The sequence below is a fragment of the Colletotrichum costaricense genome, assembly GCF_030867565.1.
Source record: "Colletotrichum costaricense strain IMI 309622 chromosome Unknown Scaffold_22.1, whole genome shotgun sequence".
Classification (NCBI taxonomy): domain Eukaryota; kingdom Fungi; phylum Ascomycota; class Sordariomycetes; order Glomerellales; family Glomerellaceae; genus Colletotrichum; species Colletotrichum costaricense.
In genome coordinates, this window is record NW_026848251.1 from 178,056 (window position 1) to 204,412 (window position 26,357).

General features: G+C 52.6%; 13 protein-coding genes across 13 annotated transcripts; 5 read left to right on the top strand and 8 right to left on the bottom strand.

Annotated features, from left to right (window-relative positions):
• Positions 1-86: 86 nt before the first annotated feature.
• Positions 87-1,959, bottom strand: CCOS01_14888 (ZIP Zinc transporter; the record flags this gene model as incomplete). Its single annotated transcript, XM_060463030.1, has 5 exons — positions 87-622; positions 681-1,393; positions 1,444-1,584; positions 1,638-1,736; positions 1,805-1,959. 5 exons carry the CDS (start codon positions 1,957-1,959, stop codon positions 87-89), a joined length of 1,644 nt encoding a protein of 547 aa, XP_060306215.1.
• Positions 1,960-3,756: 1,797 nt separating this feature from the next.
• Positions 3,757-3,879, bottom strand: CCOS01_14889 (uncharacterized protein; the record flags this gene model as incomplete). The annotated part of the gene is made up of 1 exon (XM_060463031.1): positions 3,757-3,879. One exon carries the CDS (start codon positions 3,877-3,879, stop codon positions 3,757-3,759), a length of 123 nt encoding a protein of 40 aa, XP_060306216.1.
• A 504-nt stretch (positions 3,880-4,383) lies between these two features.
• On the bottom strand, positions 4,384-5,028 carry CCOS01_14890 (uncharacterized protein; the record flags this gene model as incomplete). The annotated part of the gene is made up of 3 exons (XM_060463032.1): positions 4,384-4,597; positions 4,657-4,851; positions 4,910-5,028. 3 exons carry the CDS (start codon positions 5,026-5,028, stop codon positions 4,384-4,386), a joined length of 528 nt encoding a protein of 175 aa, XP_060306217.1.
• A 1,032-nt stretch (positions 5,029-6,060) lies between these two features.
• Positions 6,061-7,645, bottom strand: CCOS01_14891 (high-affinity nicotinic acid transporter; the record flags this gene model as incomplete). Its single annotated transcript, XM_060463033.1, has 4 exons — positions 6,061-6,220; positions 6,275-6,473; positions 6,525-6,615; positions 6,671-7,645. 4 exons carry the CDS (start codon positions 7,643-7,645, stop codon positions 6,061-6,063), a joined length of 1,425 nt encoding a protein of 474 aa, XP_060306218.1.
• Positions 7,646-8,309: 664 nt separating this feature from the next.
• On the top strand, positions 8,310-9,548 carry CCOS01_14892 (2OG-Fe(II)oxygenase superfamily protein; the record flags this gene model as incomplete). The annotated part of the gene is made up of 3 exons (XM_060463034.1): positions 8,310-8,699; positions 8,761-9,187; positions 9,241-9,548. 3 exons carry the CDS (start codon positions 8,310-8,312, stop codon positions 9,546-9,548), a joined length of 1,125 nt encoding a protein of 374 aa, XP_060306219.1.
• A 524-nt stretch (positions 9,549-10,072) lies between these two features.
• Positions 10,073-11,738, top strand: CCOS01_14893 (uncharacterized protein; the record flags this gene model as incomplete). The annotated part of the gene is made up of 3 exons (XM_060463035.1): positions 10,073-10,211; positions 10,439-11,619; positions 11,733-11,738. The coding sequence occupies 3 exons, from the start codon at positions 10,073-10,075 to the stop codon at positions 11,736-11,738; spliced, it is 1,326 nt and encodes a 441-aa protein (XP_060306220.1).
• Positions 11,739-12,030: 292 nt separating this feature from the next.
• CCOS01_14894 (uncharacterized protein) lies at positions 12,031-13,007 on the bottom strand (the record flags this gene model as incomplete). Its single annotated transcript, XM_060463036.1, has 6 exons — positions 12,031-12,191; positions 12,243-12,320; positions 12,383-12,460; positions 12,514-12,576; positions 12,647-12,702; positions 12,766-13,007. 6 exons carry the CDS (start codon positions 13,005-13,007, stop codon positions 12,031-12,033), a joined length of 678 nt encoding a protein of 225 aa, XP_060306221.1.
• A 1,171-nt stretch (positions 13,008-14,178) lies between these two features.
• CCOS01_14895 (uncharacterized protein) lies at positions 14,179-15,743 on the top strand (the record flags this gene model as incomplete). Its single annotated transcript, XM_060463037.1, has 2 exons — positions 14,179-14,929; positions 15,013-15,743. 2 exons carry the CDS (start codon positions 14,179-14,181, stop codon positions 15,741-15,743), a joined length of 1,482 nt encoding a protein of 493 aa, XP_060306222.1.
• An 801-nt stretch (positions 15,744-16,544) lies between these two features.
• On the top strand, positions 16,545-17,210 carry CCOS01_14896 (maleylacetoacetate isomerase; the record flags this gene model as incomplete). The annotated part of the gene is made up of 1 exon (XM_060463038.1): positions 16,545-17,210. One exon carries the CDS (start codon positions 16,545-16,547, stop codon positions 17,208-17,210), a length of 666 nt encoding a protein of 221 aa, XP_060306223.1.
• Positions 17,211-17,397: 187 nt separating this feature from the next.
• Positions 17,398-18,764, bottom strand: CCOS01_14897 (fumarylacetoacetase; the record flags this gene model as incomplete). Its single annotated transcript, XM_060463039.1, has 2 exons — positions 17,398-17,741; positions 17,810-18,764. 2 exons carry the CDS (start codon positions 18,762-18,764, stop codon positions 17,398-17,400), a joined length of 1,299 nt encoding a protein of 432 aa, XP_060306224.1.
• A 493-nt stretch (positions 18,765-19,257) lies between these two features.
• Positions 19,258-20,136, bottom strand: CCOS01_14898 (uncharacterized protein; the record flags this gene model as incomplete). Its single annotated transcript, XM_060463040.1, has 3 exons — positions 19,258-19,780; positions 19,977-19,990; positions 20,053-20,136. 3 exons carry the CDS (start codon positions 20,134-20,136, stop codon positions 19,258-19,260), a joined length of 621 nt encoding a protein of 206 aa, XP_060306225.1.
• A 448-nt stretch (positions 20,137-20,584) lies between these two features.
• Positions 20,585-23,106, top strand: CCOS01_14899 (fungal specific transcription factor domain-containing protein; the record flags this gene model as incomplete). The annotated part of the gene is made up of 2 exons (XM_060463041.1): positions 20,585-22,293; positions 22,362-23,106. Coding segments are annotated over 2 exons (2,454 nt in total), but the record flags the coding sequence as incomplete, so codon positions are not given.
• A 713-nt stretch (positions 23,107-23,819) lies between these two features.
• Positions 23,820-25,563, bottom strand: CCOS01_14900 (vitamin H transporter; the record flags this gene model as incomplete). The annotated part of the gene is made up of 6 exons (XM_060463042.1): positions 23,820-23,972; positions 24,031-24,426; positions 24,481-25,069; positions 25,131-25,234; positions 25,294-25,315; positions 25,370-25,563. 6 exons carry the CDS (start codon positions 25,561-25,563, stop codon positions 23,820-23,822), a joined length of 1,458 nt encoding a protein of 485 aa, XP_060306227.1.
• Positions 25,564-26,357: the final 794 nt, after the last annotated feature.

Here is a 26,357-nt window from a genome sequence, read left to right on the forward strand (position 1 = left end):
CCATTTCCCGCATTAGACGTGACGCGGTTGCGCACCACGACTCATCATTAACCACTCTTCTCCCTCCATCGTCCTCAATCAACGACTCAAGCCCACTTGCCGAGCACACTCATGATGATCATGCCGGCGATGAGACCGAAGAAAGCAAGGGTCGTAACGATCGGGCCAGTGCTCAGGAGCTCCGCGCCAGGAAGCATCCAGTCCTCGGCCCACATCTCCACAACACCAACCCAAACGAGGATACCGGCCGAGAGTGCGTCGAGAGTACCGATGGCGATGATGGTGTCGCGGTCGTTGCCGTTGAACCGCGAGAGAACGCCAATGCCAATGGCCATCCCGATGGGGGTGACGAGCGCAAAGGGAGAAGCGAGAATGAGCTTCTTGACGAGGGAGAAGCTGGGCTTCTTCAGGGAGTTGAGGCTGCCCTCGGCGGAGGCGGTTTGCTCGACTTCGGCGGGCGCACTCGAGGCAGGACGCTCTGCCATTTCAGCCGGGGTCGGCTGACCGAGCTGGGCAATGCGAGTGCCAAGTGCGATACCCTCAAACATCTGGTGGAACAGAATGACAACAAAAAGAGTCAGGAAGAAGGTATCACCAGCCACGACAAGGGTGATACCGATCACTATTCAATCCTTTGTTAGTATGCTACAGTGAGGGGGTGATCTAAAAGGGCAGCGTACAGATAGAGTGGAAGATGATGCCGCACTCAAGGACCAGGACGGTGACTGTCTCCGGGGAGAAACGGGTCATTGCACCAGGATTGGCGGCCATCTTCGCCAAAACCATGCGCTTTCCAATGTACTCGACCAGGAAAGACAGGAAGATACCAGCCATGACAATCGCAGAGGTGGTTCCCTCGTAGCCAAGACTGCCCAGACACTCATTGCCAAACATAAGCTGGGCGTGGGTGTACAGATGGATGAAGGCGGTAGAGATGATGATACCCGTGCCGAACTGCTTGAGAATGAGGAAGATGGTGTGCGTCTTAGTGGGCATCCACTTGATCATGAAGATGGGGAAGTAGACTCCGAAAGCGCTGGTGACCAGGATTACGAAGAGGAGACCGATACGCAGAGGAATGTTATAGTCGCGCGTAACCTTTTCGCAGCTTCTCGTGCCGCTGCTGTTCTCGCTCTCGCCTGCGCCAACGCAATGCTCGACACCAGCGTGGAAATGACAATTCTCGCCCTGGGGTTCTTCTCCGCTAGTGTGGTCTTGGTCGGAAGACTCGGCGCCCTCAGCAACGATGGCAACATCATCTCCATTAGGAGCGAGACAATAAGTTTCAGTGCCGTGAGCATGACAATCAGTGAAGGCCGTTGGTATCGCTGAGGCGGCAGTGTTGGTGGGCGTCGTCATGACCTGATATTCCGTAGTGCCCCACATACAGAAGCTGGAAAGTTCGTCAGCGAAGATTGCTACCGCGTAGAAAGAAGCGCTTACACCGTGACTCCGTGAAGGTGGCAGTCAGACACTGCCGTGGGTGCGCCAGTCGCAGCGGCAGCAGCCGTCGTCGTGGCAGCGGTGGCAGCCGGCGCATTGGCGGCCACGACTTCAACCTCGCCATCCGGATAGAAGCAATACCTGGTGTCGATTGTGTTAGAAGAGGTTGCTGACATGGTATTGAATGAGCTTACAAGTCAGTTGCATGCTTGTGGCATCCAGTATACGAACTGGGCAGTGTGCCAGTAGGGGTAGACACGACTGTGAACTCTGTCGTTCCAGCTTTGCAGATCCTGAAGTAGACGAAGTATGAGCAGGTGTTTGACGGCGTAACAGTAATGAAGCTACTAAGGGTTCTTACTGAGTGGACGAGGCAACGGAGCACTGAGAGATGGCCGTGGGATCAGACGCAGCAGCCGTGGTAGTGGTGCTAGCAGCCGTTTGCCGTGCGACAAGGGAAGCCGAGGTAGTACTCAGAAGAGCCGCAACGGCGGCAGCGGTAGTGAACCTGACCATGGCGTCCGAGTCTAGATGTTGAAGAAGCTGCCAGTGATAAGGTAGAAGCGAGCCTGGGCCTTGTCTGTGCTGAGATGGGCGGACAGGGCTGAATTTCTCCGGACGAAATCCAAGAGCGGATGGTGTTGCAGGAAGCGTCAAGCTGCGCTTATCGGCAGGGTGGTTCTCGTCTGGGTGTTTTATGGAAGAGAATTTCTTGTCAAGGTGGCGAGTCTGAAGGACGACCCGTCAGGAGAGGCGAGGAGAGTGAGCACCTTGAGAGAAGTTGTTCAGGTGTGGAAGTCAATTCGCCGAGCCGGTATGTCTGGCCAGTGTAGTCCCTCAGGGTGATGGTATGGCGTATTAGGACGTGGACGAGGAAAGAAGAAGTCTCTGCAGCAGGAGAACTTCTCAAGAGGGACAAGATGCCGGGGAGGCTGGAGGAAGACAGGCGAATACCAAGCCTAGGGTGTTGCAAGTTGCGCGGTAAGCATGCGCAGGTTCGATTGAGTGGAAAAGACTGAAAACAGAATTCGATGGGGCGGATGGGATCCCTGCCAGTTGGCCGTGTTGAATATGCGCGGATATGCCATCCATTGTTCTGCTCCTTCGGGTTCCCCTCCTGGGCGGATTGCTCACTTTTCTTCTAACGCAACAAAGCAATAGCTTCCGATAATTCGTTGTCAGGTTCCTCTGCGCGTCTCCACGGCCCAAGCTTGTCTTTCATTGTCTTGGCCCTCGGTCGCGGCGGCTGACCTTGTCCTTGTCGGATGACTCTAAGGTTGGTTCCCCGTGGGCATGGCATCGTAGCTTGATGCAGCTTGCTGCGCGCCAATGACGGTCGAGGCAATTTTTCAGCCCACATTCGTAGCATATTCCATAGTCAGGTCGATATGGCATCCGCTGGGATAGGAGCCACCGCAGCCCGAGGGAACCATGGAAACGTGGGCATCACAAGCCCCTGTCGTCCAAAGTAAGTGGACCGATGGTGTTTGTCGAGAGAAAAAGCGGGAAGCCAAAAGAGACGAAAAAAAGCATAAGACGACGCGGTCTGTTTGCCAAGGCTGAGAGACCCATCGCCAAGGCTGAGCACCCGGATGGCCAGCCATGGGCCAGGAGAGGGAAGGAAGGGAAAGGCAGCAGCTGGCGAGATGGGAAGCAACGCTGATGGAGAAGCCAAGACAGGAAGTCACGATGTCCAGTGGGTGTTTCCTGCTTGTTGTCTCTGAGGACCCGCTCTGATTGGGCACAGACCAGCTGAAGTGGCTTAACGTCGGGTCCACATGCCTCTTTTCACCCGGTACGTACCGCCCACATGCCCCTCCACATGCACGTCAAAATAAGAACCTTGATGGCCTCCCGCAACGTCCCTCCTTTGCTTCTCATTTCTCTCACTCACTCATTCACTTGCAGTCTCATCTCACTCATGCACAAACTCACACCTGACTATGATTCAGCTTCCCCTCCGACCTTGATGGTTATAAGTGGCGACGCCTGCATGCCAAGGCTTCTATAAAGTAGACCGGGTCGACCAACCACCATCATGATGAGGGCTTTTCGAGGTTTTCTGCTTTAGCTAAGGGTCCTCGGAGCCTCTCGAATTCAGCTCCTCATACTCCGTATCGGTCGTCCATCTTCAACGCCAAGATTGCCTTACTGCAGGCCCATAGGCTCGTATTGCAGAGGAGTCACCGTCGGCAGGCACTTTTGCGCGCTCCTTCGGCCAATATCACGTGTTGGCGCTTGTGAACCTCTGAATGACACATAGTATTCCCTCCGGCGAGGATCTATCGATGCTGGATGAGACAACTCTGGCTATCAATGTTGCCTTATTGAGACCGGGCTCGAAGGAAGGCAGCAAAATCGGCTGCGTAGTAAAGACGATAACTCCAGACCGTTTCGTGATGTAGTCAGCCACACCATGCTCAGTGAAGTCACCATTACTCCTGTAACGCAATCATGCAAAGACCAGCGGCTGAAGATCCTCACCGGTGACGTGACTAGCAGCATGCCAACGGTTCACGCATGGTTGCAGATATTGACTTCCCGCTGTCTAGACTCAAACCAGCCTGTCGGGTCTGTCACTGTGTCCGTGCCTGAGCTTCTATGCAATAGGTGCAGTTCCAAATGTCAAAATTAAGCCAAGACAGGGGCAGGTGTTTCAGTGGCTGATGATCGCGGGCACGAGGTAGGGAACATGTGTAGTCTAGCAATGCGTATTTTGTTTCCATGCTATAATTAAAGCCCATCTCCATCTGGAGTGGAAGGGAAGAGAAATGCCCTTAGGTGGCCCAGCTTCTCGAAGTTTTCCCCGATTTGGCCTGCCCGCTGTCCTACTACAGCCGTCATACCGACACCCCATCCAATGTATGTTCATGAATCCAAATTCGTGTATCCGTAGATGCCCAGAAGGCACATAATCCATTTTTTTCATCAACGAACCCCTTACAAAGCCATGATCGCGACAGCGATGGCAGCAGCACCAAAACCAGCGCGAGCAGCTCCGGCAGGAACGGCAGTAGAGCTGGGAGAAGCGCTGCCAGCGGCAGTAGTTCCAGTGGCGCCAGTAGTAGCCGCAGCAGTAGTGGTGACGGCAGCGGATCCAGTGCCCGAGGCAGAGGCGGTGCCAGAGACGGCGGTGGCAGCAGCATCGCAATGCCTATCTGATGCGTTAGATCATCTTGAGGCGGCAAGGAAGTCAGTATATTCTAAACGTACCAGTGGTCGCCATGGGGCTCGCAGCCGACAGACTCAGTGGGAGAAGGAGCAAGGCTGCCAGTGCCGGAAGTGTGGTCGTCATCGTGGTCGTGGTCGTGGTCCTCGGTGGCGGTGGTGGTCGCGGCAGCAACGCTTGTGAGGAGGGTGGCTCCGCTGACTGCTGCGGCGGTGGTGGCGCGCGCGCCCTCGCAGTGCCTAAAGGCGAATGTGAGAATGGCGTCAACTTCTGTCGGAAGTGGAAGTCTGAGCTTACCAGTGGTCACCGTGAGGCTCGCAGCCGACACTCTCCGTCGGTGAAGGAGCCAGGCTTTCGCTCTGAGCAAGAGCAAATGCAGCAAAGCCGAGTATGGAAAGAATCTGAGAGGCCTTCATGTTGATAATTTCGGATGGATGTCAGGCGAACTTTGGTATGGATCAAGGTGACCGATCGCGAATGATTGTCAATAATCAACGAGTGTATGTAGGCATAGGCGTGGAGATGGAACAAACTGTGAAAAGGCTGTGAACATGCGAGGTTTATAAAGATGGTTTTGTGTTCAAGCGAATAAGCTACGAATGTCCACCGCCAAGACGAATCGCCTGAACCCCAGGCACAGAATGAGCATCAAGGTGTTAAGGTAGGCAACTCCTGGCGAATCTTGGCACGGAAAAAACTACAATTATGAAAATTGACTGGTCCTTCCAAGGCGTTGGTTGATTGTTTTGTTGTTTGCAATCAATTCAGCCAGGCCAGTTCGCCAAGAAACTACGCAAGTCAGGTTATCCGCGGAGACTACGGGGTATCACAACGTGCTTATCCCTCCCTTTCGACTTGGCACATGCTCAACCTGCCCGGTTGTGTTTACCGTCAATCGATCTTTCAAGGATCACCTTGCCACATGTAGTACCTCAAGCTCCAGTCAAAGGAGTGGTTGGATCCTGGTTTGATCTCGTAATGCGGCACCCATGTCAGGCCTGCGTTTGCCCAGGCGCGAAGAGGCGGGCCGGGCCATCAAGGTCCTCAAAGTGGAATCCTTGACTTAGCACATCATCACGGCATCGAGGACCTTTCGAAAGCCGCATCAAGTGAGTATCTCTGAAGGTGTTAAGATTCTCCGTAGTTGTTGTTTAGTTGCCTCTTACTGGCTATTCTGCGCAGGAGCTTTTGCCGTTTCCGATACTTCAAGGTTGCAATTGATCCCATATATGATGCTAATCAGCCAACGGGCCTTTCCTCTTCCCAAATCCCTGGGTCCTTTTGCATCATTGCCAAGCCTTCAAAGAGCCCCTTTCAACCGGCTTTGTAGGATTGTCCCGAGTTTCGACGACAAACCACCTTTGTTGGACGGAGTTCGATCTACGGGCGGGACTCCGACTGCCAGCCAGTCTCCTGACGGAACCATCAAGCTCACATCTTAGATCACCTCAGCCTTGTGCCAAGCGCTTTCTGTCTTTCTTAACAACGAGAAGCCAACTTGTCAGAATCGAGCAGATACCAACCACGAGTACCGACAAGTTGACCGCATACGAGATCCGATATCTAGGGCCGAACACCGTGCTGAATACGTGTGGGCCGACAATACCGCTGTAAATAAGGATCAGGAAAAGGCTACTCGATTAGGAATCGTTTTGGACGTACCCGAATTGAGCGCACGCATTTGTCATGCCAATGCCGATCCCAGATGCCACGGTTCCTTCAAGTGCTCTGATGCGCTCCGGCCAGATTACTGGGTACGCGCACCCAGCACAGGCCACGGAGACGATCAAGCAGATGTAGCGCACCACCGGGTTATCGACAAAGAGAAGAATGATATAGCATACGATAATTGTTGATTCAACTGCGTCCGTTAGCTGCGCGCTACGTCTAGGTGATTCTATAGGCGACTTACTTCCTACGGCTGTCACCCATGGTCTGATCCACTTTCTTTGAAGCATAAAGCCCAACGTGTTCAGAAGTAAGAAGGCCGAAACATACGGAGGCTATATGACATCAGTCAAAATCCCTCGACATGACTAAGATCAAGCGCGTGCTTACAATGTTCATCAACTGAGAATAAGCCGTAGTCGTGAAGCCCAGCTGATAAATGACAGTTGGCAACGCGAACCCGACCCCGAACCCCCCGATACCATGGCAGATCCAGTACAAACTGAATGTGTATAGAGTCGGGTCTCGAGCCATGACCTTCAAAGACTTGAAGTCCCAACTCGCTTCTCCCTTGGGCACAGAGCTGGCAAGTCTCTGCTTCATATACAGTCGCTCCTCTTCATTCAACATCTTGGCCGACTCCGGATAGTCAGGCAACCAAAACGCAAAGAACGCAAGGAAGATAGCCGGCAGCCCTTCGAGGATAAACAGCCACCGCCATCCGGACACGTTACCAAGCTGGTCCATATACGAAATCGCGTAGGCCAGCAGTCCCGACAGCGCACTAGAAACCTGACCGACGGAGTAAAAGAAGGCGATGCGCTGCGGCATCTCTTCCGGCTTGTACCAGAACGCATAGTGATACAACACTGACGGAAAAAAACCTGCCTCAGCCATGCCGATCGCGAAACGAACACACATCATGCCTGTAAAGTTTATCGCCGCGGCGGAGCAGCACGCAGAAACGCCCCATGCCATTATCAGTATGAACATCCATCTCGAAGGCCTGAACAGCTTCAACAAGATCGTGTTGGTGGGCTCAAAGACGAGATAGCTGTATGAGAAGATTGAAAGCGTCCACGCCCATTGTGATGGGTTGAGGCCGAGTTGCTTCTTGATGCCGGTGCCGGCCTCGAGGTTGATGATAGCTGCATTGGAGTAGTTTGCGCTGTCGATGACGCGGAAGACGTAGACGAGAGAGTAGAAACCCACGAGCCAGAGGTCAATCTTTCTCAAGAGTTTCTTCTCAAACTCGGGCCGAGTATTGCTTTCTTCGGTTTCTGGATCGGAGACATCTATGCTCCCTGTCTTTGTCGTCTTTTCGGGAAAGGTCTGTACGTGGTCGGCAACGTAGGCCAATGTCATGATAGGCTCTCTTGAGGTGGTCATTTTAGACGTCGTCGCGAAGCACCGAAAAGAACCAGAATATCAATTGACACGACTCAATGCGAAGCTAAATCTCTACAGCTAACCAGTAGCAGTACTTTTTCGCTTATGTTTCAATCTTAGTTCTAAGAGCGAAGGTTCACGAACCATCAATGACCGATGCCGGATATCTACCCTGGCGTTTCGACTTTGCACTCATCACGACATGATAACCAAGATGGCGATATGTGTTCTCATCCAATCCTAGTTGAAGATTGAAGGCCTGTCATTCTTCATTGATCCTGGATGATAACTGCGGCAACAACATCTCTCGGACTATGCCCGATTTCCGAGTAACATTTCCCCGTCTTTTTCTATCATTCAAGCACGTCTTGATCGAACTTGCCTGGCAGATGACAATCTGGGGTAGTATTCGGGAATGTCTGGTAAGATCGTTGGCTGATGATGACGAGCACGTTGTTGGGGTTCCCGAGCACGCCATGGCCGATCATGTGTCGACCCCGCGTGGGTGTCAGTAAGCCATCAAGCATGGAATCCTGCGATGGACTTCTATAAGGTGCTGAGAGAAGATTTAATTGAGTCCAAACAGCAGCATCCCAATTCTATATCTCGCATTGTTCCGTTTGAACCGGCAATACACACCATGGCTCCCTCTGCAGTATCACCACCACCCTCTAGTACCGATAAGCTGCTGGTCAAGCCCTGGTCCCGGCCGCAACCAACAAGAGAAGATCTAGACTGGGCGCCTCTCACCACTATTGATCTCTCACGTTTCGATGAGCCAGGTGGCAAGCAGGGATTAGCGAAACAACTCTACGATGCCATCTCGCGAGTTGGGTTCTGGGTTGTCACTGGCACCGACATCGACGATGAGCGAGTCCTGCGTCAATTCAGCATTGGAAACACGTTCTTCAGAGAGCCACTCGAAGAAAAGCGGACTTATCCATGCAACTTTGCGGAAGGCGAGTACTTTGGATACAGGGAGAACGAGAGATGGCTTGGTGATACGGGTGTGAAGGAGAACATTGAGATGGTAAGGCGCCAGTCTGTTGCCTACTAAGGTATTGGGATAGTAGTGTCTAATGAAGACTTAGCTCAATATCCACAAGGACATCCCAGCGTGGAAAGGCGTCGGTCGTCATCGGGTTGTTGAAGAGAACTGGGATGAGATTCGAGACTTCCACCGCGACGTCTGGGAAGTTGCACGAAAGCTCTTCGTTCTCATCGCTATTATCTTGGAGCTCCCAGAAAACTACCTCGCTGATGCGCATGCCTATGATCAAGTATCGGATGATCATTTGCGGTACATGATCTACAACGTCCGGACTGAAGAGGAATGGGACAAAGCGCAAGCTTTCTCAACGGGCGGTCATACAGATTTCGGCAGCTTGACCCTCCTGTTTTCTCAACATGTTGCTGGTTTGCAAATCAGGACACCAGAAGGGGACTGGAAATATGTGAAGCCCGTGGAGGGTGGTATTACGTGCAACGCGGCAGACACTTTGACGTTCCTCACAAACGGTAAGTGGTGTTCTTGATCCATCAGCGTTGAGATTGACTCTGACCTTGAGTAGGATTCATCAAGTCAACGATTCATCGAGTAGTCAAGCCTCCCAAAGACCAAATCAATATTCCTCGGCTGGGACTTCTATACTTTAGTCGACCTGGGGACCACACACCGATGAGAACGTTGCCATCACCCCTCCTGGATCGTCTTGGCTTGATCAGAGAGGAAGACCGAGACCTGAGCAGGCCAGTTCCATCAGGGACAGAGTACGTGCGGGCAAGAGTGAAGGATGTGCATCACAAGAAGGTGCTTGATAAGCGCGAAGGGACATCATTCCAGTTCAAGGGGCTGGAAGTCAAGAATCATTATGACTGAGATGAATGTGAATCCATCTGTACTCAATTGCATTCCAAGAGAGCTCATCAAGAACTTTCCGATTCAACAACTCACTGTTTTTTTTTTTTTCATTTTATTCAATTCGTCGACATAAAGTGGCATGGAGATTTCCTCCAACTGTGTGTCGTTGCCCTTCAAAGAAGGCACTAGATACTTCGCCTCGGCTTGACAACATCAGTGTCTACTTCGTAACGTGATGCACCAAAGGAAAGGACATAAGGTCAATGACCCCAGTTTCTCTACTGACACAAAGCTAAGTATCAAATTGAGAATCTGCTGTACCCAGAAGCAGCTAGTTGCACCTCAGCTGAGGGAACCCTACCAATCAAAGCCTATAGTCGGGATGACAGGTGTCCGCCACGACCAAGCATACTGCGGACCACCACGCGCCCATTCAAGGCAATCAATAGGCATCAAAAAGAGGGGTATGAAGGCTGAGATGTTCCAAAGACGGCCACGGCGCCGAAATCATCCAAGCATCAACCTCAACTCCACCGTGCGTAATGCCGGATTTCGACGATGACTGCGCCTGGCCGCGCCGGCTACTGCATGTACCTTCGATGACATCAATGCAGTGGGCGCCTGGCAATTATTACGGAAACGATCGCGCCCCCAAGTACATCGCTATTTCGTACACCTGGGGTAGATGGCGATTGAAGAGTGCGACACAACATCCAGATGTGAAAGGGCTCCCAGTCAAAGGCGTTACCTGGGAAATGCCACGAGTAGATCCAGATCATTTTACAATGGGAGAAATGGAGAATCTGTTGAGATCAGCTTTGAAGCTCTCAGTGGAGGTCAGAGGCAAGTCAAAATATACAAAAGGGTAAACCTTAACGCCGTGTAAACGCTTCGCTGACGATAAGTAGCTTTCGATAATCCTGGCGAACCGGTCCCTCAAATCAACTACGTCTGGCTGGACGTGGCCTGCATTGACCAGACGCGGGGATCGGCAGAAATGTCCTTGGAGGTTGGCCGTCAAGCAAAAATCTTCAAGGGAGCCACGCACACGTTTGCATGGTTGACGAAGCTTTCCCGTCAGGGATACTTGTCACAGATTGAAAAGCTTCAACAGCAGGCCAAGTCATCACGAGCTGAGGCAAAGAGTGGCATTGAGCGCGTTCAACGCGGTTTAGACGGCACTAGGCAAGAGATCGAACTTCTGAGCCTGGACCCATGGTTCTCGTCTCTCTGGACGCTGCAAGAAGCCTATCTCTGTCCTCAAACGGTGTTTATTTCCAGACAGGGAGAGCTCATGAGCCCGTCTGAGATTGACAACCCTGCCGAACGTCCCATGTTGCTGAGCGACTTCATCGACTACTGCGACCACATGATGACCATAGTGACCTCACACGAGAAAAAGCCGCAGACCATCGAGACGAACGACAAGTACCTGCTAGCATTGAAGCGCTCAATCGAGCGCAGCGGTATGACCGGCCTCCGATCAAGTCTCCCAGTCACCTTACTTGGGGCTGCTCGCCATCGAACCACGACTCGCGCAACAGATCGTGTGTATGGGATCATGCAGATATTTGGCTTTCAGTTGGGAAAATCGAGACCGGGCTGTGACCCGCACGTCGAATTCTCACTTGCAGAACTGGAGGATGAACTCGGTCGAGAGCTGCTCATCCGGGAACCTATTATGAGCCAGATGCATATCTTTGAGATTCCTCCCCAGCCTGGGAAGAGATGGAGAATCTCTCAAGACTCTCAACCTACAAGACGTCTGAATTATGGCGACGGCAAGTCAGTTTTTGATGCCATGTCGGTAAAGGCAAAGCTCTCGACCGTCACTCTCGAATGCGTTAACTGGGGCCACTTCAGCGGCAAGATCTGCAAATTTAGCAAGCTGGTCGAAATTTGGAATACCAAAGCGGGATGGACCGGCGGAAACATTGACCTGGATGGCCCAGAACAATGGACCGCTGTCCATGGCCCTGAACTTGCGCGCAAAGAAGCGATTGCTTTCAGTCAACAGCACCCAGACGCAGTTCTCTTACTTCTGGGCCTCGCAGAGATTACAGCACCTCCCAACGACTGGAGCATGCCAGTAGGTCTCTTGCTTGTTCCCTTCAGTGGCCAGTCCGGGATCTCGGAAACTTTGGATGTTTGGCTACGAGCTGGTATCTGTCAATGGTGGACAAGCACCGATCCGAATCACAGTCCTGAAGTAGTGAGAACCTTGCAAGGTGAATCGGAAGAATGGATTTCAAGTGCTGGCGCTTTTGGATAATCGGAGACGAGAGAAGAGGTTGCAATTTCAGTGAGCAAAAGAGTTCGGCTCTTTGGTTCTCTCAGTGTGCCTTCATACATGACTGAATTCCTATTAGAAGTGGATAATTCATGCGCATATGTCGTCCATGTACAAATGTTTGGATGTATTTACAACTTCTTTCGTTTGGAAGTATGTGCAAAGCCGAAGAAACAAGTCATCAACAGCTACGATTTGAATGGTGAACCGCTACTCAGCCTTCTGTGCCGGGATATCAAGGGTGCTGAAATTCCAAGTCTTGCCGCCGTCGGGAGATGACATGTCGCCGCCAGTAGCCCCATGTTCCCAGCCCCCGGTGTGCCCAAAGCTTTCATCAGCTTGGCTAAGGACAATGGAGACATCTTCCCAGCCTATTTCATCGTCAGTTGTCAAGCCTTTTGCGGAAGGCTTGATTGACTTACTATGCGCAGGGTGCTCGGCGCAGCCACCAGACGCGCACTCGATAGAGATATAAAAGATGTTTCCTTTCTGTCCTTTGCCTTCAAAGACTCTGTCAGTTTTGTTACAATAAAGAATAGACAGTAAGTGAAGATGCACTTACTGGTTGAGACGGAGGAAGCGAGTTTGTTATCAATGTAGACATCTTGGTCCCAGAGATTCGTTGCCGAGTTCAACTTGTCTGCCGATTTCTTCAGTCACCACATCACCTAGCTACCAGCTGGACTAACTTACAGTGCGTCCTAATAGTGGACCCAGGAGAGGCAGTGACAGGGTCACCAACAGTCGGGTTTGAGCCTGTCGCGGTGTCATGTCAGATGGGGCCTTTTGGTGTTTCAACTTGATTCTTGCAGGCCAAGTCACTTACCGACCAGGGTGTACGCAAAGTTGCACCAACTCTTTCCTGCGTCGTTACAGTATGATCTTTGCAACACGATTAGTCAATTATCTTGAGAAGACTTAAAGGCAGCCCATCTTTCTTCTTACCCACTAGGAGAGTTAGAGGTTACGCCTTGCAGGAACGATGCCTGGTTCTCCATCATGATGGCACTCCATATGGCGACGTCTCCTGAGACAGAGCTAGGTAGCTTGGGAAGAACGAGAGTGGCACTGGCCTCCTGGATGTAGGCTGCGCCATTGGTGAAGAGGGAAACGATGTCGGAGTTCGCCTGGGTTAGACCCAGAAGTGTCGCGAGGACGCCTCCAATAGCTGTGTTGGTGCCCTTCATAGTTAGTGATTGAGCTTAAATGAATACCAGAAAGGTTCAAAGGTAAATGCTGTTTCGTCTCTGCGCAATGTACTAGACGAGAAATGGTAGTAGGGTAGAGTCCAACAGCTTTATAGAAACGAAGCTGAGTCCCCTGAGAGACGATGAACCCCTGAGAGCCGGCCGGGGGCTGGCACATGATGTTGGGACGAACATATTCAGATGAAAAGTTCTATTCGGAACTACATCTAGGATGGTTCGCCTAGCAGTCTCCTGGAGCATGGACCATATGTCTCCGAAGGGCGTTGTTTCCAAAGTCCTTTTGAGAGTGACATTGTAATTATTCCGTCCGATTAATGACCTTAGGTGGGGTTGGAAGACAAAGATTAATCTATGCATATCGTTAGCGCGTTTCTCAGATTGAGTGCAATGATGCCGGGACCCGGAATAGCCCGCTTTTCTTACACCATTAATTATTCCTGCACGCACTTTAATCCTCTTCCCGAAAAGTTTAGAGGCAAGTCTCGCCGACGCACCAGTTTCAGCTACTGAGGCTCGGCTTACATTGAAGACCTTACGGCGGAACACCACTACCTTCTCACTCTCTTGTTCTGACTTGTTCTTAAGCGCTATGATAAGACTGGGTTATCATTCAGAGCGGTGATCCTGACAAAGTTCAAAAGTCAGATGTTGTCGCTTCTCCCTGGCCATGTGGCGTCTAGGTCAAGTAGGTTCCAGTCAGCTTTCAATTTAATGTCATCATCCACCAAGGCGGGTTTCCCTGATTGATTAGCAAGCAACCCAGACGATTGTGTGAGCATCAAGGCTTCCATATGAGACGCCTCGTCTTGTTGCGCAAGATAGTGCAAGGCGTTTTGCGCCGGTGGCTGGCAGCGACCTGCGATAGATGCGAATCATGTTGTGCCAACATATATCAGAGTGCCTGAAGACCCTGGAGGAAATTCAGCGCTAGGAGCGAGATTGAGATGTTACTGGCCAAAGATTTCCAGCTCGTCGCGCTATGTCCGTTAGTCGCATGCAAGTTCCCGGCTGGGCGCGCCATCGGACAACGCTTGGGATGCCTTATGGTTCGCCTAAATAACTGGAGGGGCACATAAATCCCCAACAATTGGCACAAATGAAACATTCGGCAATCTTGCGCAACAAGATACCCCTCTGTGACGTTGATACAATGGTCGAGGCGGTAGTCAATCCTCTCCCGGTTCTGCTGGGTTGGGATAGCGCCAAATCATGCTTTCGCACCAGCGCCCATGAAAGCGATGTTGAGGCAAATCGCCAATCTTTTCCCTTTCTTTACGATGACTTAGACCAGCCTGAAATCCTCAAAACCTCCACGGAGGCTCTGCAGCGTAGTGCCAAAGTAGCTATTCAGCAATACTACCAGTTGGAGTACGAGGTTGACCCCCTCTCCTCGTTGAAGCTCTTGGGTCACTGGAATGAACCTTGGTTTACGCCAGGGGTAAACTCCGCTTTTGTAGTCCTCGCAGCACACAGCCCTGAGCTTGTAGTTCGACTTCATGTTCTGCTAAGAGAGCTTACGACTTTAAAGGACGTTGACGAGAACTTTCCAAAATTTGAGATGTATAGCTCATACCCGAACGGAAATCAAGCACTGGGCCTACTGCAGGGGCAGACGCTGCTCACTTATCCCAACAGAGGGGTCTGGAACAAGGTGTTTGGGGCCTGGAGAAATGGCACACTCTCTGAGCTACGCGATAGGGTGGCAGCGTTTGAGTCGGCGCTTCAATGGCCGCGAGAGAGCTGGACGGTGCTCCAAAGCTTGATCGAAAGTCTCCAAAAAGAAGTTTCCCTTGGAGTCATGGAGAAGCTGCGCGTGAGTGTCGATGCGACATTTGACTTCTTTGATGGCAATGTCCAGGAGTGCCGGAATGCCATTACGACCTTGGAAGAAGAGGAGCAAGGTAAGTGATGGAACATGATATTCGAAGCTCATGTTGTTTCCTTTGGACATACCTAGGACCTCCCAGGCTAACTGAGCATACAGCAAAACTCTCACTCGTACCCGAACCGGGAATATTCAAGACTCCTTCCATGTCTTCAGCTATTGAGGTCGTTTCGATTGACATGAACAAACTTCGGCCACGGACAGGACAGTCAAAAGGGCCCGGCCCAAAGAAGCTGCAAAAGAGACCCCCTCAGATGAGAAATGGAGGCAAAATTATGGCATCAAGGAATCGATCGAACCTGAAGGAGCCCAAGCTCTGGCGCACTCTCTGCCTTTCTCTCGTTACTTGGCTTGTGGTGGTGTCACTGCCATTCACAGTGCTGTCAACATTCCTATGCGAGGCCCCAGACGGCGTTCCTATGTACGACAGCAACTTCCACTCAACACTGAGCCAACAACTATTAGGGTTCGGCGGGCTCTATGCCATTGTCAAGCCTCAGCTGATGCAATGGTTCTCTGCACTCGGTTGGGTTAAGAAAGAAGGAAAGAAGCCTCCCAAAGGGATAGAGACGAAGTGGCCCATCACTTTCAACTGTTTGGTCAGCCTGGCCTTCGTCACTCTATTGGCTAGCGCGCCCGTCTATCCGTATTATCCCCAGTCTAGTATCCCGCTCGGGGCTGTCGCGGCGATCTGCGCCAATCTTGCGACATTACTCATTATTGAAGATACTGGGAGCCAGATTGTGGAGCAGGTATACAAGATTGAAGAGCAGTACGATGAGATCTCAGAACTGAACCATGAGCTGCAGGATCTGCGTGGAAGAGCCTGAAGAGTAATTGGGGCGAAAGTTTAGGCGAGGTAGCGGCAGGCCTGAGTTACTCATTGGATCGAAGTCTAGTCAAGTGCGAATACCTAGATACCTTGGATCCTGAAATTGACGATATGGTGCATCTGCGGCTTTGAATGTTGGCCCCTTCATCCTCTCTGCCACACGACTCACCACCCTCGCTAGCTTCCATGTTGAGGTGCACCGCATGCAACACCCCATCCTCTCTAATTGCCTAAAGTTATGCAAGTCCCACAATGACAATGCGAATGAAACTTCTTGCCACACTGATTTTCACGTCAATCCGCAGTGCTGAACCATTTGAAAACGATGGCGGAACTAGCTCTAAGCTGTCCTGGCCAACTTCTCCCATTCCGCAGTTCCGCCCTCGACTTAGGGAGCAGAACCCCGAGCGAGAACAACGAACCAATCAGTGGTCTCAATTCCATAGCTTTCTCATACGATGCCAATAGCTGTTCCCCGCAGTCGACTTACCGCTGGGATCCTTCTTCCCCGCAGGAACCTCCCGGGTGGCTGCAGCTCGCCTCCTCGTCCAATCCCATCTTCGTCGGCATAGGAAGGCTAGGAGCGGTTCTCCCACGCCCTTCGCGTGTCGAGCAGATCTCTCAAGCAAGCGGAATTGTCATGCTTACACGTGTGTGATGTATCAGCCATGGGATCAGTGAAATAAGACCAAGCCCGAGTCCAGATGTGTCGTTGGCCTGGCCTTCTTCTACCTTGCAGCTCCCCAGTGAATCTCAAGATATCAACTATCAGTACCTGACGTATTATTCAACCACCAAGATGTCCGAACCAGACTACATCCTCTACTCCTACTTCCGCTCCTCCTGCTCAGCCCGCCTCCGCATCGCCTTGAACCTCAAATCCATCTCCTACACCACAATCCCAACCAACCTCCTCAAAGACGAACACCTCTCCCCAACCCACCGCGCCCTCAACCCCTCCGCCAGCGTGCCCCTCCTCGTCAACAGGTCTGACGCAGACTTCAAAGTAACTCAATCCGTCGCGGCCCTCGAGTACCTCGAAGAAGCCCACCCCTCGACCACGCCCCTCCTCCCCAAGGACGCAAAGACGCGCGCCGTGGTCCGGAGCCTGGTCAACATTGTCGCCTGCGACATCCAGCCCGTGACGAATATGCGGATCATGAGGCGGATCAGGGCCATGGGCGGAAATGCGGAACAGTGGAACCGCGAGTTGATGGCGGATGGGTTTGCGGCGTATGAAGCTGTTGCGAAGGAGTGGGCGGGGAGGTGCTCTGTTGGTGATGAGATTTCGTTGGCGGATGTGTGTTTGTTGCCTGCGTATTGGAATGCCGAGAGGTTTGGGGTTGATTTGAGCCCGTATCCGACTGTGAGGAAGATTGCGGAGGGGTTGAAGGAGAATCCGGCTGTTGTGAAGGCGCATTACTATAATCAGCCTGATACTCCTGATGAATTGAGGGCGAAATAAGCTGTAATCATAGGTCAATTGAAGTTAATAAGCAGTTGCAGCCAGATTTGCCTCGCCCATCTCATGATCAATCAGTGACCAAGATGACCAGATATGTCACGGAATGAAACTCGCATGCTATGTGCACAAAATGAAGGACTTTTCATTATTTCATGCTCATTCTATCTCTCGATCACGATTGTCGCGATCAGAAGAGCTTCAGCGCAGCCTCAATCTTGCCCGAAACCTCACCAAATCCAACCAACGCGCCTTCCTGACCACTCCAGCCGCGGATGATGAGGGTATCGCCATCCTGTAGGAACTTGCGCTCCTCGCCTCCGGTCAATTGCACGGCCTGCTTGCCCCCCTGCGTCTGCTCGAGGATACTTCCCTCGGTGCCGGGCTCTGTGCCAGAAATCGTGCCAGATCCCAGCAGATCGCCCGGTCGCAGGTTGCAGCCGGTGATTGTGTGGTGGGCAATCATCTGCGGCCAGGACCAGAGCAGGTTCTTTGAGTTGGTGCGGCTGATTGTGGTCTTGTTTCCGCTGGCAGCTGGAGAAGTGACACATGTTAGCATCTTCAATCAGGGAAGGGTTCATGGGATCAGAATGGAAACGTACTGATAATGTCAACTTCCAGGTCGACGCCTAGAACGTTGTTCTTCTTGCTCTCGCGCAAGTAGGGCTGCAACTCCGTCTTGTTCTCGATACCAGCCGTCTTGGCTCCGTCCAACGCATCCGCAAGAACAACCCACGGGCTGATACTCGTGCCCAGGTTCTTTGAGGTAAAGGGTCCCAGGGGAACATACTCCCACGCCTGGATGTCGCGAGCGCTCCAATCATTCATGAGAACGTAGCCAAAGATGTGCTCCTCGGCCTGGTCGACGGGTACCGGCTCACCAAGCTTATTCTCCCGGCAGAGGAACATGCCCATCTCCAGCTCAATATCGAGCCTCTGGCACGGCGCGAGCGTCGGCACCTTGGGCTCGGCCTTGGGGTCCTTGAGGATCTGGCCCCACGGTCTGCGAATGGGCGTGCCGGAGACGACGACGCTGCTCGCGCGACCATGGTACGCGACTGGGAGATGCACGTAGTTTGGCTGCAGCGCATTATCCGGGCCGCGGAAGAGCACGCCGACGTTATAAGCGTGGTTCTTGCCGGCGTAGAAGTCGGTGTAGTCACCAATGGCGAGGGGCAGGTGGTTCTTGATCTCGGAGAAGGGGATCAGGGCCGTCTTGCGCAGGTCGGCGTTGTCTTTGAGGAGGCCTGCGTGCGGGGTGTTTTCTGCGAGGATGGACTGCAGATATGTGCGGACTTCTCTGTGGACTTTGCGGCCGAGGGCGGCGAAGTCGTTTAGTGTGGTTGAGGAGAAGACGGAGACGTGGTCTTGGATGGAGGGCAGGGCGTGGAAGCCGCCGGCCTTTGCGAAAGCCTTGAGATCGAGGGCATTGTCGCCAATGGCAATGGCGGGCCGGTGAGTCTGGTCTGAGGTTGTGGAGATGATGCCGAAGGGGATGTTTGCCAGCGAGAAGTGGCTTTTGGGGGAGACGGAGACCCAAGATTGCGTGTTTGACATGATGGCGTTGTTTGTGTATTTGGAGAGAGTGTTTGTTCAAGGTATTGGCAATGAACAAAGCTTCAATGGACAACAACAAGAAGCTCTCCCTGGGTTCTTCAAGAGTTCAGAGAAGATGAAGCTTTGTGAAGCTTTGAAGCTCAGGGTCTCAGTGTGAGGTCATTGCTGTTTGGAATTGGGCGATTCCGCAATTCCGCCGCAAGCCGAGCGGGTAGGTGTGGGAACCGGGCCGCCGCGGAATGAAATGGTCGCTGCGGGGTAGCTCGGCGCCGTGGCGGGGGAATTCTTCTGCCCCTCAAAGCCGCGAGTAGGCGACGCATTTCCGCCTTTACAATTCTTTGATATTCACAAGGTTGGTGTAACCCGAGAATCATGTCGCATTATCTCTCGCCGCATCCCGAACGTTGGATGCTACCCAAGTTGAGTTGGGTTGAGTTAATGGCCTTGCCACGGTATTGTCTGACAAACAAAGGTGTCAATACTCTCATCTGCCTCAGAAGTAAAGGTTCTGCTGCGACTTGGACAACTCCTTGGCCTTGCTGAGGCTATCAGACGATGCCCTATTAACGGGAGTAGAGACCATTGGCGTCATGGCTCGGAGCTGAGGCTCAATGACCGCATCAGAAATTCCCTGGTGGTCTGACACTGATCCAGGTACTGAGCTAGGGTCTCTCGGCGGAGGGGGGGGCGCAAACATAGGATCCGATACCGTCGATATGAGCGACTGTGGACTCGCGGCAGGAAGGTCGATGGCAGGATCATTGTGCTCTGTAGCCTTGGATCGGTACCAGGCTTGGATGTCATCAGGCGTCTGCAAGGGGAGGCTATCCCATTCCTTAACACGGTCGACCTTGTTCTGTCTTGGTGTCCATGCAGCTTGGGGTAGGAGGGCCGGTGACGAGGCAGAGTCTAAACCTTGGGTATGATCAAGGGCTCCCGAGAGTACGCGGAAGAGAGCAGCTTCAGTCTCGGCCAGTCGTGTTTCAAGTTTGTTGAGGTACCCATTAGGAATTCCTCTGATCGCTTGTCATTAACACTCATCATCTTTATCTGACTGACTGTAGATGGCTGCATACCTTTTGCTTTGCTCTGGGTATTGGCATCGTCCAGGCTCGTGGCTGCATTGGAGACAGAATGGTCTGCGGGGAAGAATATTCAGCCTCAGAACTTGGCCAGACAAGGGTCCTCTCAGAGTGCCGGGGAGCCACTTACAACTTCCTATCACACTTGAACGGTGTTAGTCAACTGCCGTGGTTAGAGTCGCCTAAGGATACATCGTCGGACTAACCCGTCGTTTCCTCTGGCGACAACTCTCGCAGGCAATGGGACTCTGCAAAGCGCTGCCTTCTCTCTCGCTGCTGTTTCGGGACATTGTGCGATTCCCTCTTCTTTCTGGAAAATTAAATTCGAAGTAGAATTTCGTATTGAAAATCACTATTGCCGTTGTCGTCCTCCCCAGTCCATCGAGCATGGCCGGCGCAAAACTGGTGTTCAAGAACAAAACTCCATGGCCGCTGCGGGGTTTTCTTTGTCCGCCGATGCCCCACCCACCGGATCGTGCCGTGTCATGGCCCCACCCTCACCGACGTCGCCCCCGACGCGGGCGCGTCAGCCTCTTGCTGGTTTCCTTTCTCGGACAACGATGCTTTTTTCCGTCCTCATAGCCTCGTTTCTCTCAAATCTCGCTCTCGCACAACGATCTAAAGGCGAATAGTTGGCTGATCTTACCCCAGTCTTGGCACATCTGGCACTTCTGCCATTTTCTCTTCCGCACAACAACGTCCGTTGACCGCCTTCCTCTCCCTTTCCTCTCCTCTCCTCTGTTCCTTCATAGGTTCACTCTCCTTGTACCTCGGCGGACAACTGTCTTGTCTCCCAAGGCAGTCTTCTCTCTCTGCTCTTCCCCACAATCACACCATGCTTCGGGTCCCCACCGTTCCTCAAACCGTCCACTGAAGACGGGCTATCAATCCTCAGATCTTCACTCACCACCAGGACGGCCATCCCACTCCCTCCGAATGGACGCCGTAGAGTCGCCCAATGCCACCTCCGAGTCGGGAACCCTCAGCCCGGCACACTTCAACCACTCACGCAAGCGAAAACACTCGGGCTCAACAGACCGTCCCACACGCGAGTATGGCTTGATGCGAGACACGGGCAAGCATGACACCGCCCGCTTCGTTGGCTCAGGCAGCGGCATTCACTTTATCCGGGGCGTTTATGTCAGGCTGGCCCGCAAGTCCGCCCTCAGGACATCCCAGTCCACTAACAACATTAGCGACCTCGTCCCCGGAGAAGACGACCAGCTCCAGCGGGAGACCTCATCGCGTGATGGAGACGAGCAAAACCTCTGGCGCAGCTCTGAGTTGATACCAGAACCCGAAGGCGATGACTTCAATCCGACCTTTGAGCAACTCGTCGACTGGTCGAGGAGCTACTTTGAAGCATGGCACCCGACGCTTCCTTTCCTCAGTGCCCCAGATGTACTCAACCTCTTTGAGGAAGTTAGTGCTGGTGGCGTGGCTGCTCTCGGCCATCTCGAGCGCTCGATTGTCAAGTCGATACTATCAATCTCTCTAGCTGACAGTCGCCAAAAGGCTCCCTTTTCTCAGCTAGTCCCATCCTCCCTCGTCTTCCGCACAGTCGAGGAGGCAATGTCGGCGTCACAATTCGCCCTCTACCAACCAGCCTCGATCCAAGCCACACAAGCTGCCCTTGCCATACAACTGTTTCTCGTCTCCATGTTGAGACTGAACTCGGCATCGAGACTAGGTGGTTTGATCGTCAGAATGGCTTTCCACCTAGGCTTGCACCGGTGCCCTTCGAGATACCCCTTCTTCACTAAAGAGGAGGCGCACATGCGCCGACGTGTCTTTTGGTGCATATACTGCACGGAGCGATTCTTATGCCAAGCCCTAGGCCTCCCGCTAGACATCCGGGACGACGACGTCGATGTGTGCTATCCCGGCGAAGAAAAGCACGGAACACTTGCCGACGCCGAAGACAACAGGCTACAGCTGCTCACATACTTGGTCAAGCACGCACGGATACGGGGGCTAATCTTGGAGCTGCGGAATAAATCAATACACTCACGCGACGATACCGCAGACCGATCTAGTTACGTCCAAGCAGAGCTCGCAAAATGGTCAAACGAGATCCACGACGCGGTCGAAGACGAGCACACGCAGGATGAAGCCACGCCACAGCCACCAATATCCGCGGGACACCGAATTTTCTTGCTTCTGCTAAAGTATGAGTCCATGATCTCTCTCAATCGCCCGATGATGACGTCCGACCCGTCGAGCCCGGCGTACTCTGCTGGTCTACAAAACTGCATTTTTGCTGCCAAGTCCATATTCATTGCTTTGAAGAGGCATCATAGTCAGAGTAAGATTCCTGGCGATCCTACGAGCGCGTGTTTGCTTGAACCGTTGCTTCAGCCGTCGTTCACATGGGCTGTATGGATCAGCGCATTCATTCTGATCTACGCTGGTTTTGAACGGCAATTGCCTTTGGCCAGTGCGCTAAAGTAAGCATACCACTCAACTTCCTCACTATGAAGGCAATCTTGAGGGCTAAGTAAACTGACTTTTGCAGACACGTTGAATCAGGCAAAGAAATTCTGCGCCACATTGCCTCTCGCGACACATCGTGGCCCGAATACTGCCTCTCCGCAGTCGACGAGCTCACCGCAGCTGTAAGAGAACTATCCGTCCCGAACAACCCGCTCAGACGACAACCAAGCACTAGCAACCTAGCACCCAACGCCCATCTTCGAACAGACCTCGGTCAACAGGCTCGACCGAACAGCAGCTCAAGCAGACCCAGAGGCCTACGCTCCGACTCGACAAACACCCATCAGCCAACCGGATCCAGCCTCCGAGCCCGCTTCTCCCCCTCCGTGGCTGCATCCTCAGGCCGACCAGACGAACCGGGCCTCGTGGCGCCAGATAACACAATCTGGACACAAAATCAAAGCGACGGACTTTCAGGGCCGACAGATGACCAGTCCGGTCGATGGCCCACGCAGGCCTCGCCGACGTCGGGCCCGTCCGTCAACGCGGGGTGGACGGCGAGCACGCCGGGGGCGCAGTCTGGATTCCAGGCGACTGCGCAGCAGGATTCTCCCAACTTTGACAGCCAGCCGTTTTCGCTTTCGCTAGGCGCCGCTACGTCGTTTCCTGCGATGGGGACTTCGGAGAATGCGCCTGGCGAGGGGCAGGAGTCTATGGTATGGTATGATCAGTTGTTTGCTAACTCTTTTGGGGCGATTGATTATCCGTTCTTGGCGGCGGCGCAGTTTGATCCGTCTGTGGATCCTACGTGGTCGTATTTGCGGTAATGCTTAATGAGGAATACAGAGAGAACTCTGATGGAGGCCGAGGTTGCGTACATGACTACTACGGAGGAGAAGCTGGAGTATCGATATTTCTGTGATCTTTGATACCCACATGCCTAGTAAATAGAGGCAGGCAGCTTGTATCTTGCAACTCCACATGCGACATAGCGCCGTTTGCAATAAGCCTTGAATTTTTTTGCATGCCGTTTCGGAAACAGCGCAAGGCCACTGATTTTGAACTCCACGGGTCGCAATATGAATGCAGATTGGTAATTGGTATCGTTGCAAGTGAGCCTATGGATCTTCCAAAGAGCTGGACCAAACAGGATCCAAGATCTACGTTAGGCCTACCCTTTATTGAGGATGAGATCTCCGGCCCAGCGATCTGGCTCACCACCAGTAGCTCTGGGAAAAGATACCGACAGACTGGAACTGACGATCACCGACAACCCACCAGTTCGGTCGTGGTCCCACAGGATGCAACGCTCACGAGACAAGCGGGGCCGACTTGTTGATCAACTTTAGAAGTAGTGCATGTTGACAATCAAGTGTTTGACACGAAGCATGGGTATAGCCAACACAGCATGTGTAGCTGCGACATCTCTCATCCTCATATGAAAATTATATATTCAATACAACCCCTCAACATAATTATAATCGAAGCGGTGTCGTGGTGCAATCTCTCTCCAGCGTGACCGTATGCTTTCTTCCGGCCTTCAGTAGGCATACTTGGTACCGCTCGCGCCCATCTTCTTGTTCGTAGAGATCAACCAGAACCGCAACGCCCACGTACCAGCAATACAAGCAAATGCAAAAGCGGCATTGCTTGACATAGCCGTGAGGTACCGAGGTCCATCGCTCTTGGGGTACTGCAAGATTATCGTTAGCTCCAATCCTAGCAAAAAGTGACGCGAGAGATTTACGTACCAAGTAAGCAGTGTATATGTACGACGCATTAGCGATAACGTTCACAATAGACAGGCTAACAGCCTTCTTCTCCTGCGTAGATCCCAGCGTCGCCGAAACCCAGCCCAGGATGCACGAGTTGACTGCATACGCTCCAGACGCGAAAAGGAAGCAGGAAATGTACCGCGCCGCCGTGTTGAGAGTCGCGCACGAGATGACGAAACCGACAATGGCTATGCCCATACACGCGGTGATGTGCCAGGTACGCTCGTTGTATTTGCCAGAGGAGATGCCAACGAGGTAGCCAAAGATGCCGGAGATGAGGTACGGCGGGCAGGTGAGGACGAGGGTGATGGTGTCGTTGAAGCCGAGGGAGCCGACGACGGTTGGGAAGAAGTTGTTGAAGCCACATGCAGACTAGGATCATTGTCAGAGTATGAACATTCGGTGGAGGATCAGAATTGGACTCACGAGATGCATGTTTTGGATGAAGCAGAGGAGCCAGAGACGAGGGTCGCGAATGGCTTGCATGAAGCCTGCCTTGGCACCCTTGCTCTCTTCAACGCCGACGGTATCCCTGAGCATACGATCATGAGCGAGTTGGCGCTCCTCGGGCTTCAGCCAGCGGGTCGTAAGAGGGCTGTCAGCGAGTGTAAACATGCCAATGACGGCGACGCCAAAGGTCAAGCACGCCTCGATGATGAACAGCCACTGCCATCCCTTCAACCCGTGGTTGCCGTCGATAGTGTTGAAGACGGCTGCGGCGATGAGGCCCGAGAAGGACGTGGCAAAGATGTTTCCCGAGTAAAGGATAGACAGACGGGTGGCGATTTCTTTACGGGTGTAGAAGATGGAGAGCATGTAGATGGCGCCTGGGTAGAAGGGGGCTTCGGTCACGCCGAGGAAGAAGCGGACGATGACAAGGTGGGTGTAGTTCTTTGCCAGGGCGGTGCAGCCCGAAACGAGAGCCCATGCCATCATGCAGATTGCCATGTAGATGGATGGCCGGACGTGTTTCGAGGACATGAGCATGTTGGAGGGGATTTGCATAAGGAGGTAGCTGTAGGTCGTACCATCAGCGTTGTGTTCGGAAAGCTGGAGTTTGGAGGAGTTGAACTTACCCGACGAAGAGGATTGAGATGCAAGTGTTGTACTGTGAGCCCTGGAGGCCCAAATCCTTTTCGAGACCATCCAGACGGGCCTGGGCGATTGCGTTTCTGTCGAGCTGTGCATCAAGTCAGTTTGTCGCTCGGATTTGCCGTAGCAAACACAAATTCGACGTACGTAGTTCAGAAAGTACATGCACCTAAGACATGTCAGCTATTGAGTCGAATCAACAATATGGAAATTGAGAACCTACCAAAGTGTCGGCATGATTCTAAAGTCAAGCTTTCTGACAAGGGCAATTTCTTCTGCGCTCGTCTTCGCCACAGCGCCAGAGTAATCGGCTCCCGGCTGCAACACGCCACCCTTCTCATCTTCAGTCGACATCTCGACAAAGTTGTCGTTGGGCTTAGACTCAAGGTCCAAATCTTGCTTCTTCTCGTGAGCCATTGTGGTCTTTGTCTTTGTACAGACTCAATTGAGATGACGGGAGGAATTTGGGACGATTGGTGATATGCAGCAAGTAGGAAGAGGAAGGTTGACCGCTGAGATCGCTGAGTCCGTGGGTTGCAAAGAAACGAGACTGACAGGCGTCAGATCAACTCTTATACCTTGGATCTGCCTGTCTTTTGCCCCAGAATATCTGTGCTCAGTCCGGGGTAACTCCACGGGGTTGTGTTTAATCATGCCATGTTTTGTCTTCTACGCCAACAGAAACCTGGCCCGGTGTCCATTTTCCCTAGAGGCTTTCCTCGCAAACAAACGAGGAAAAGTCTCCCTGGTTCCCCGGACTCATACTAGCTTACGCGGACAAAGAAACTACCGGGGCATTTGGGGTAAATCTGCGGGGACGCGGGGAAATGGCATGGCAAGCCAGGTTCTTCACCACGTTTAGCTGGGTTATGATGAGGGGGAACTCGACGAGCTAGGGGCACATGTTCATCTGGATTGGTGTTGCTAAGGCTATTTGACGGGTCACTTTGCTGACCCATCCGGTCGGACGGGCTTGCGGGGGCGTATCTGGCCCAGAGACATGGGACTGACTTACCCCGGATCGCTAAGATACAGACTAATGGAGAGTTGCGCATGGGGTTTTGTTGATCCTTGGGATCATATGAATTGGAATCTTCCTAGATTGAGACATGGAAATGAGTCTAGTAGAGCTAGATCCACAAGCTTTGGCAAGAGGGCATATCCTACGCACAAGGTGATCTGGTAGATGAAATGGAGATAGACGATACGAC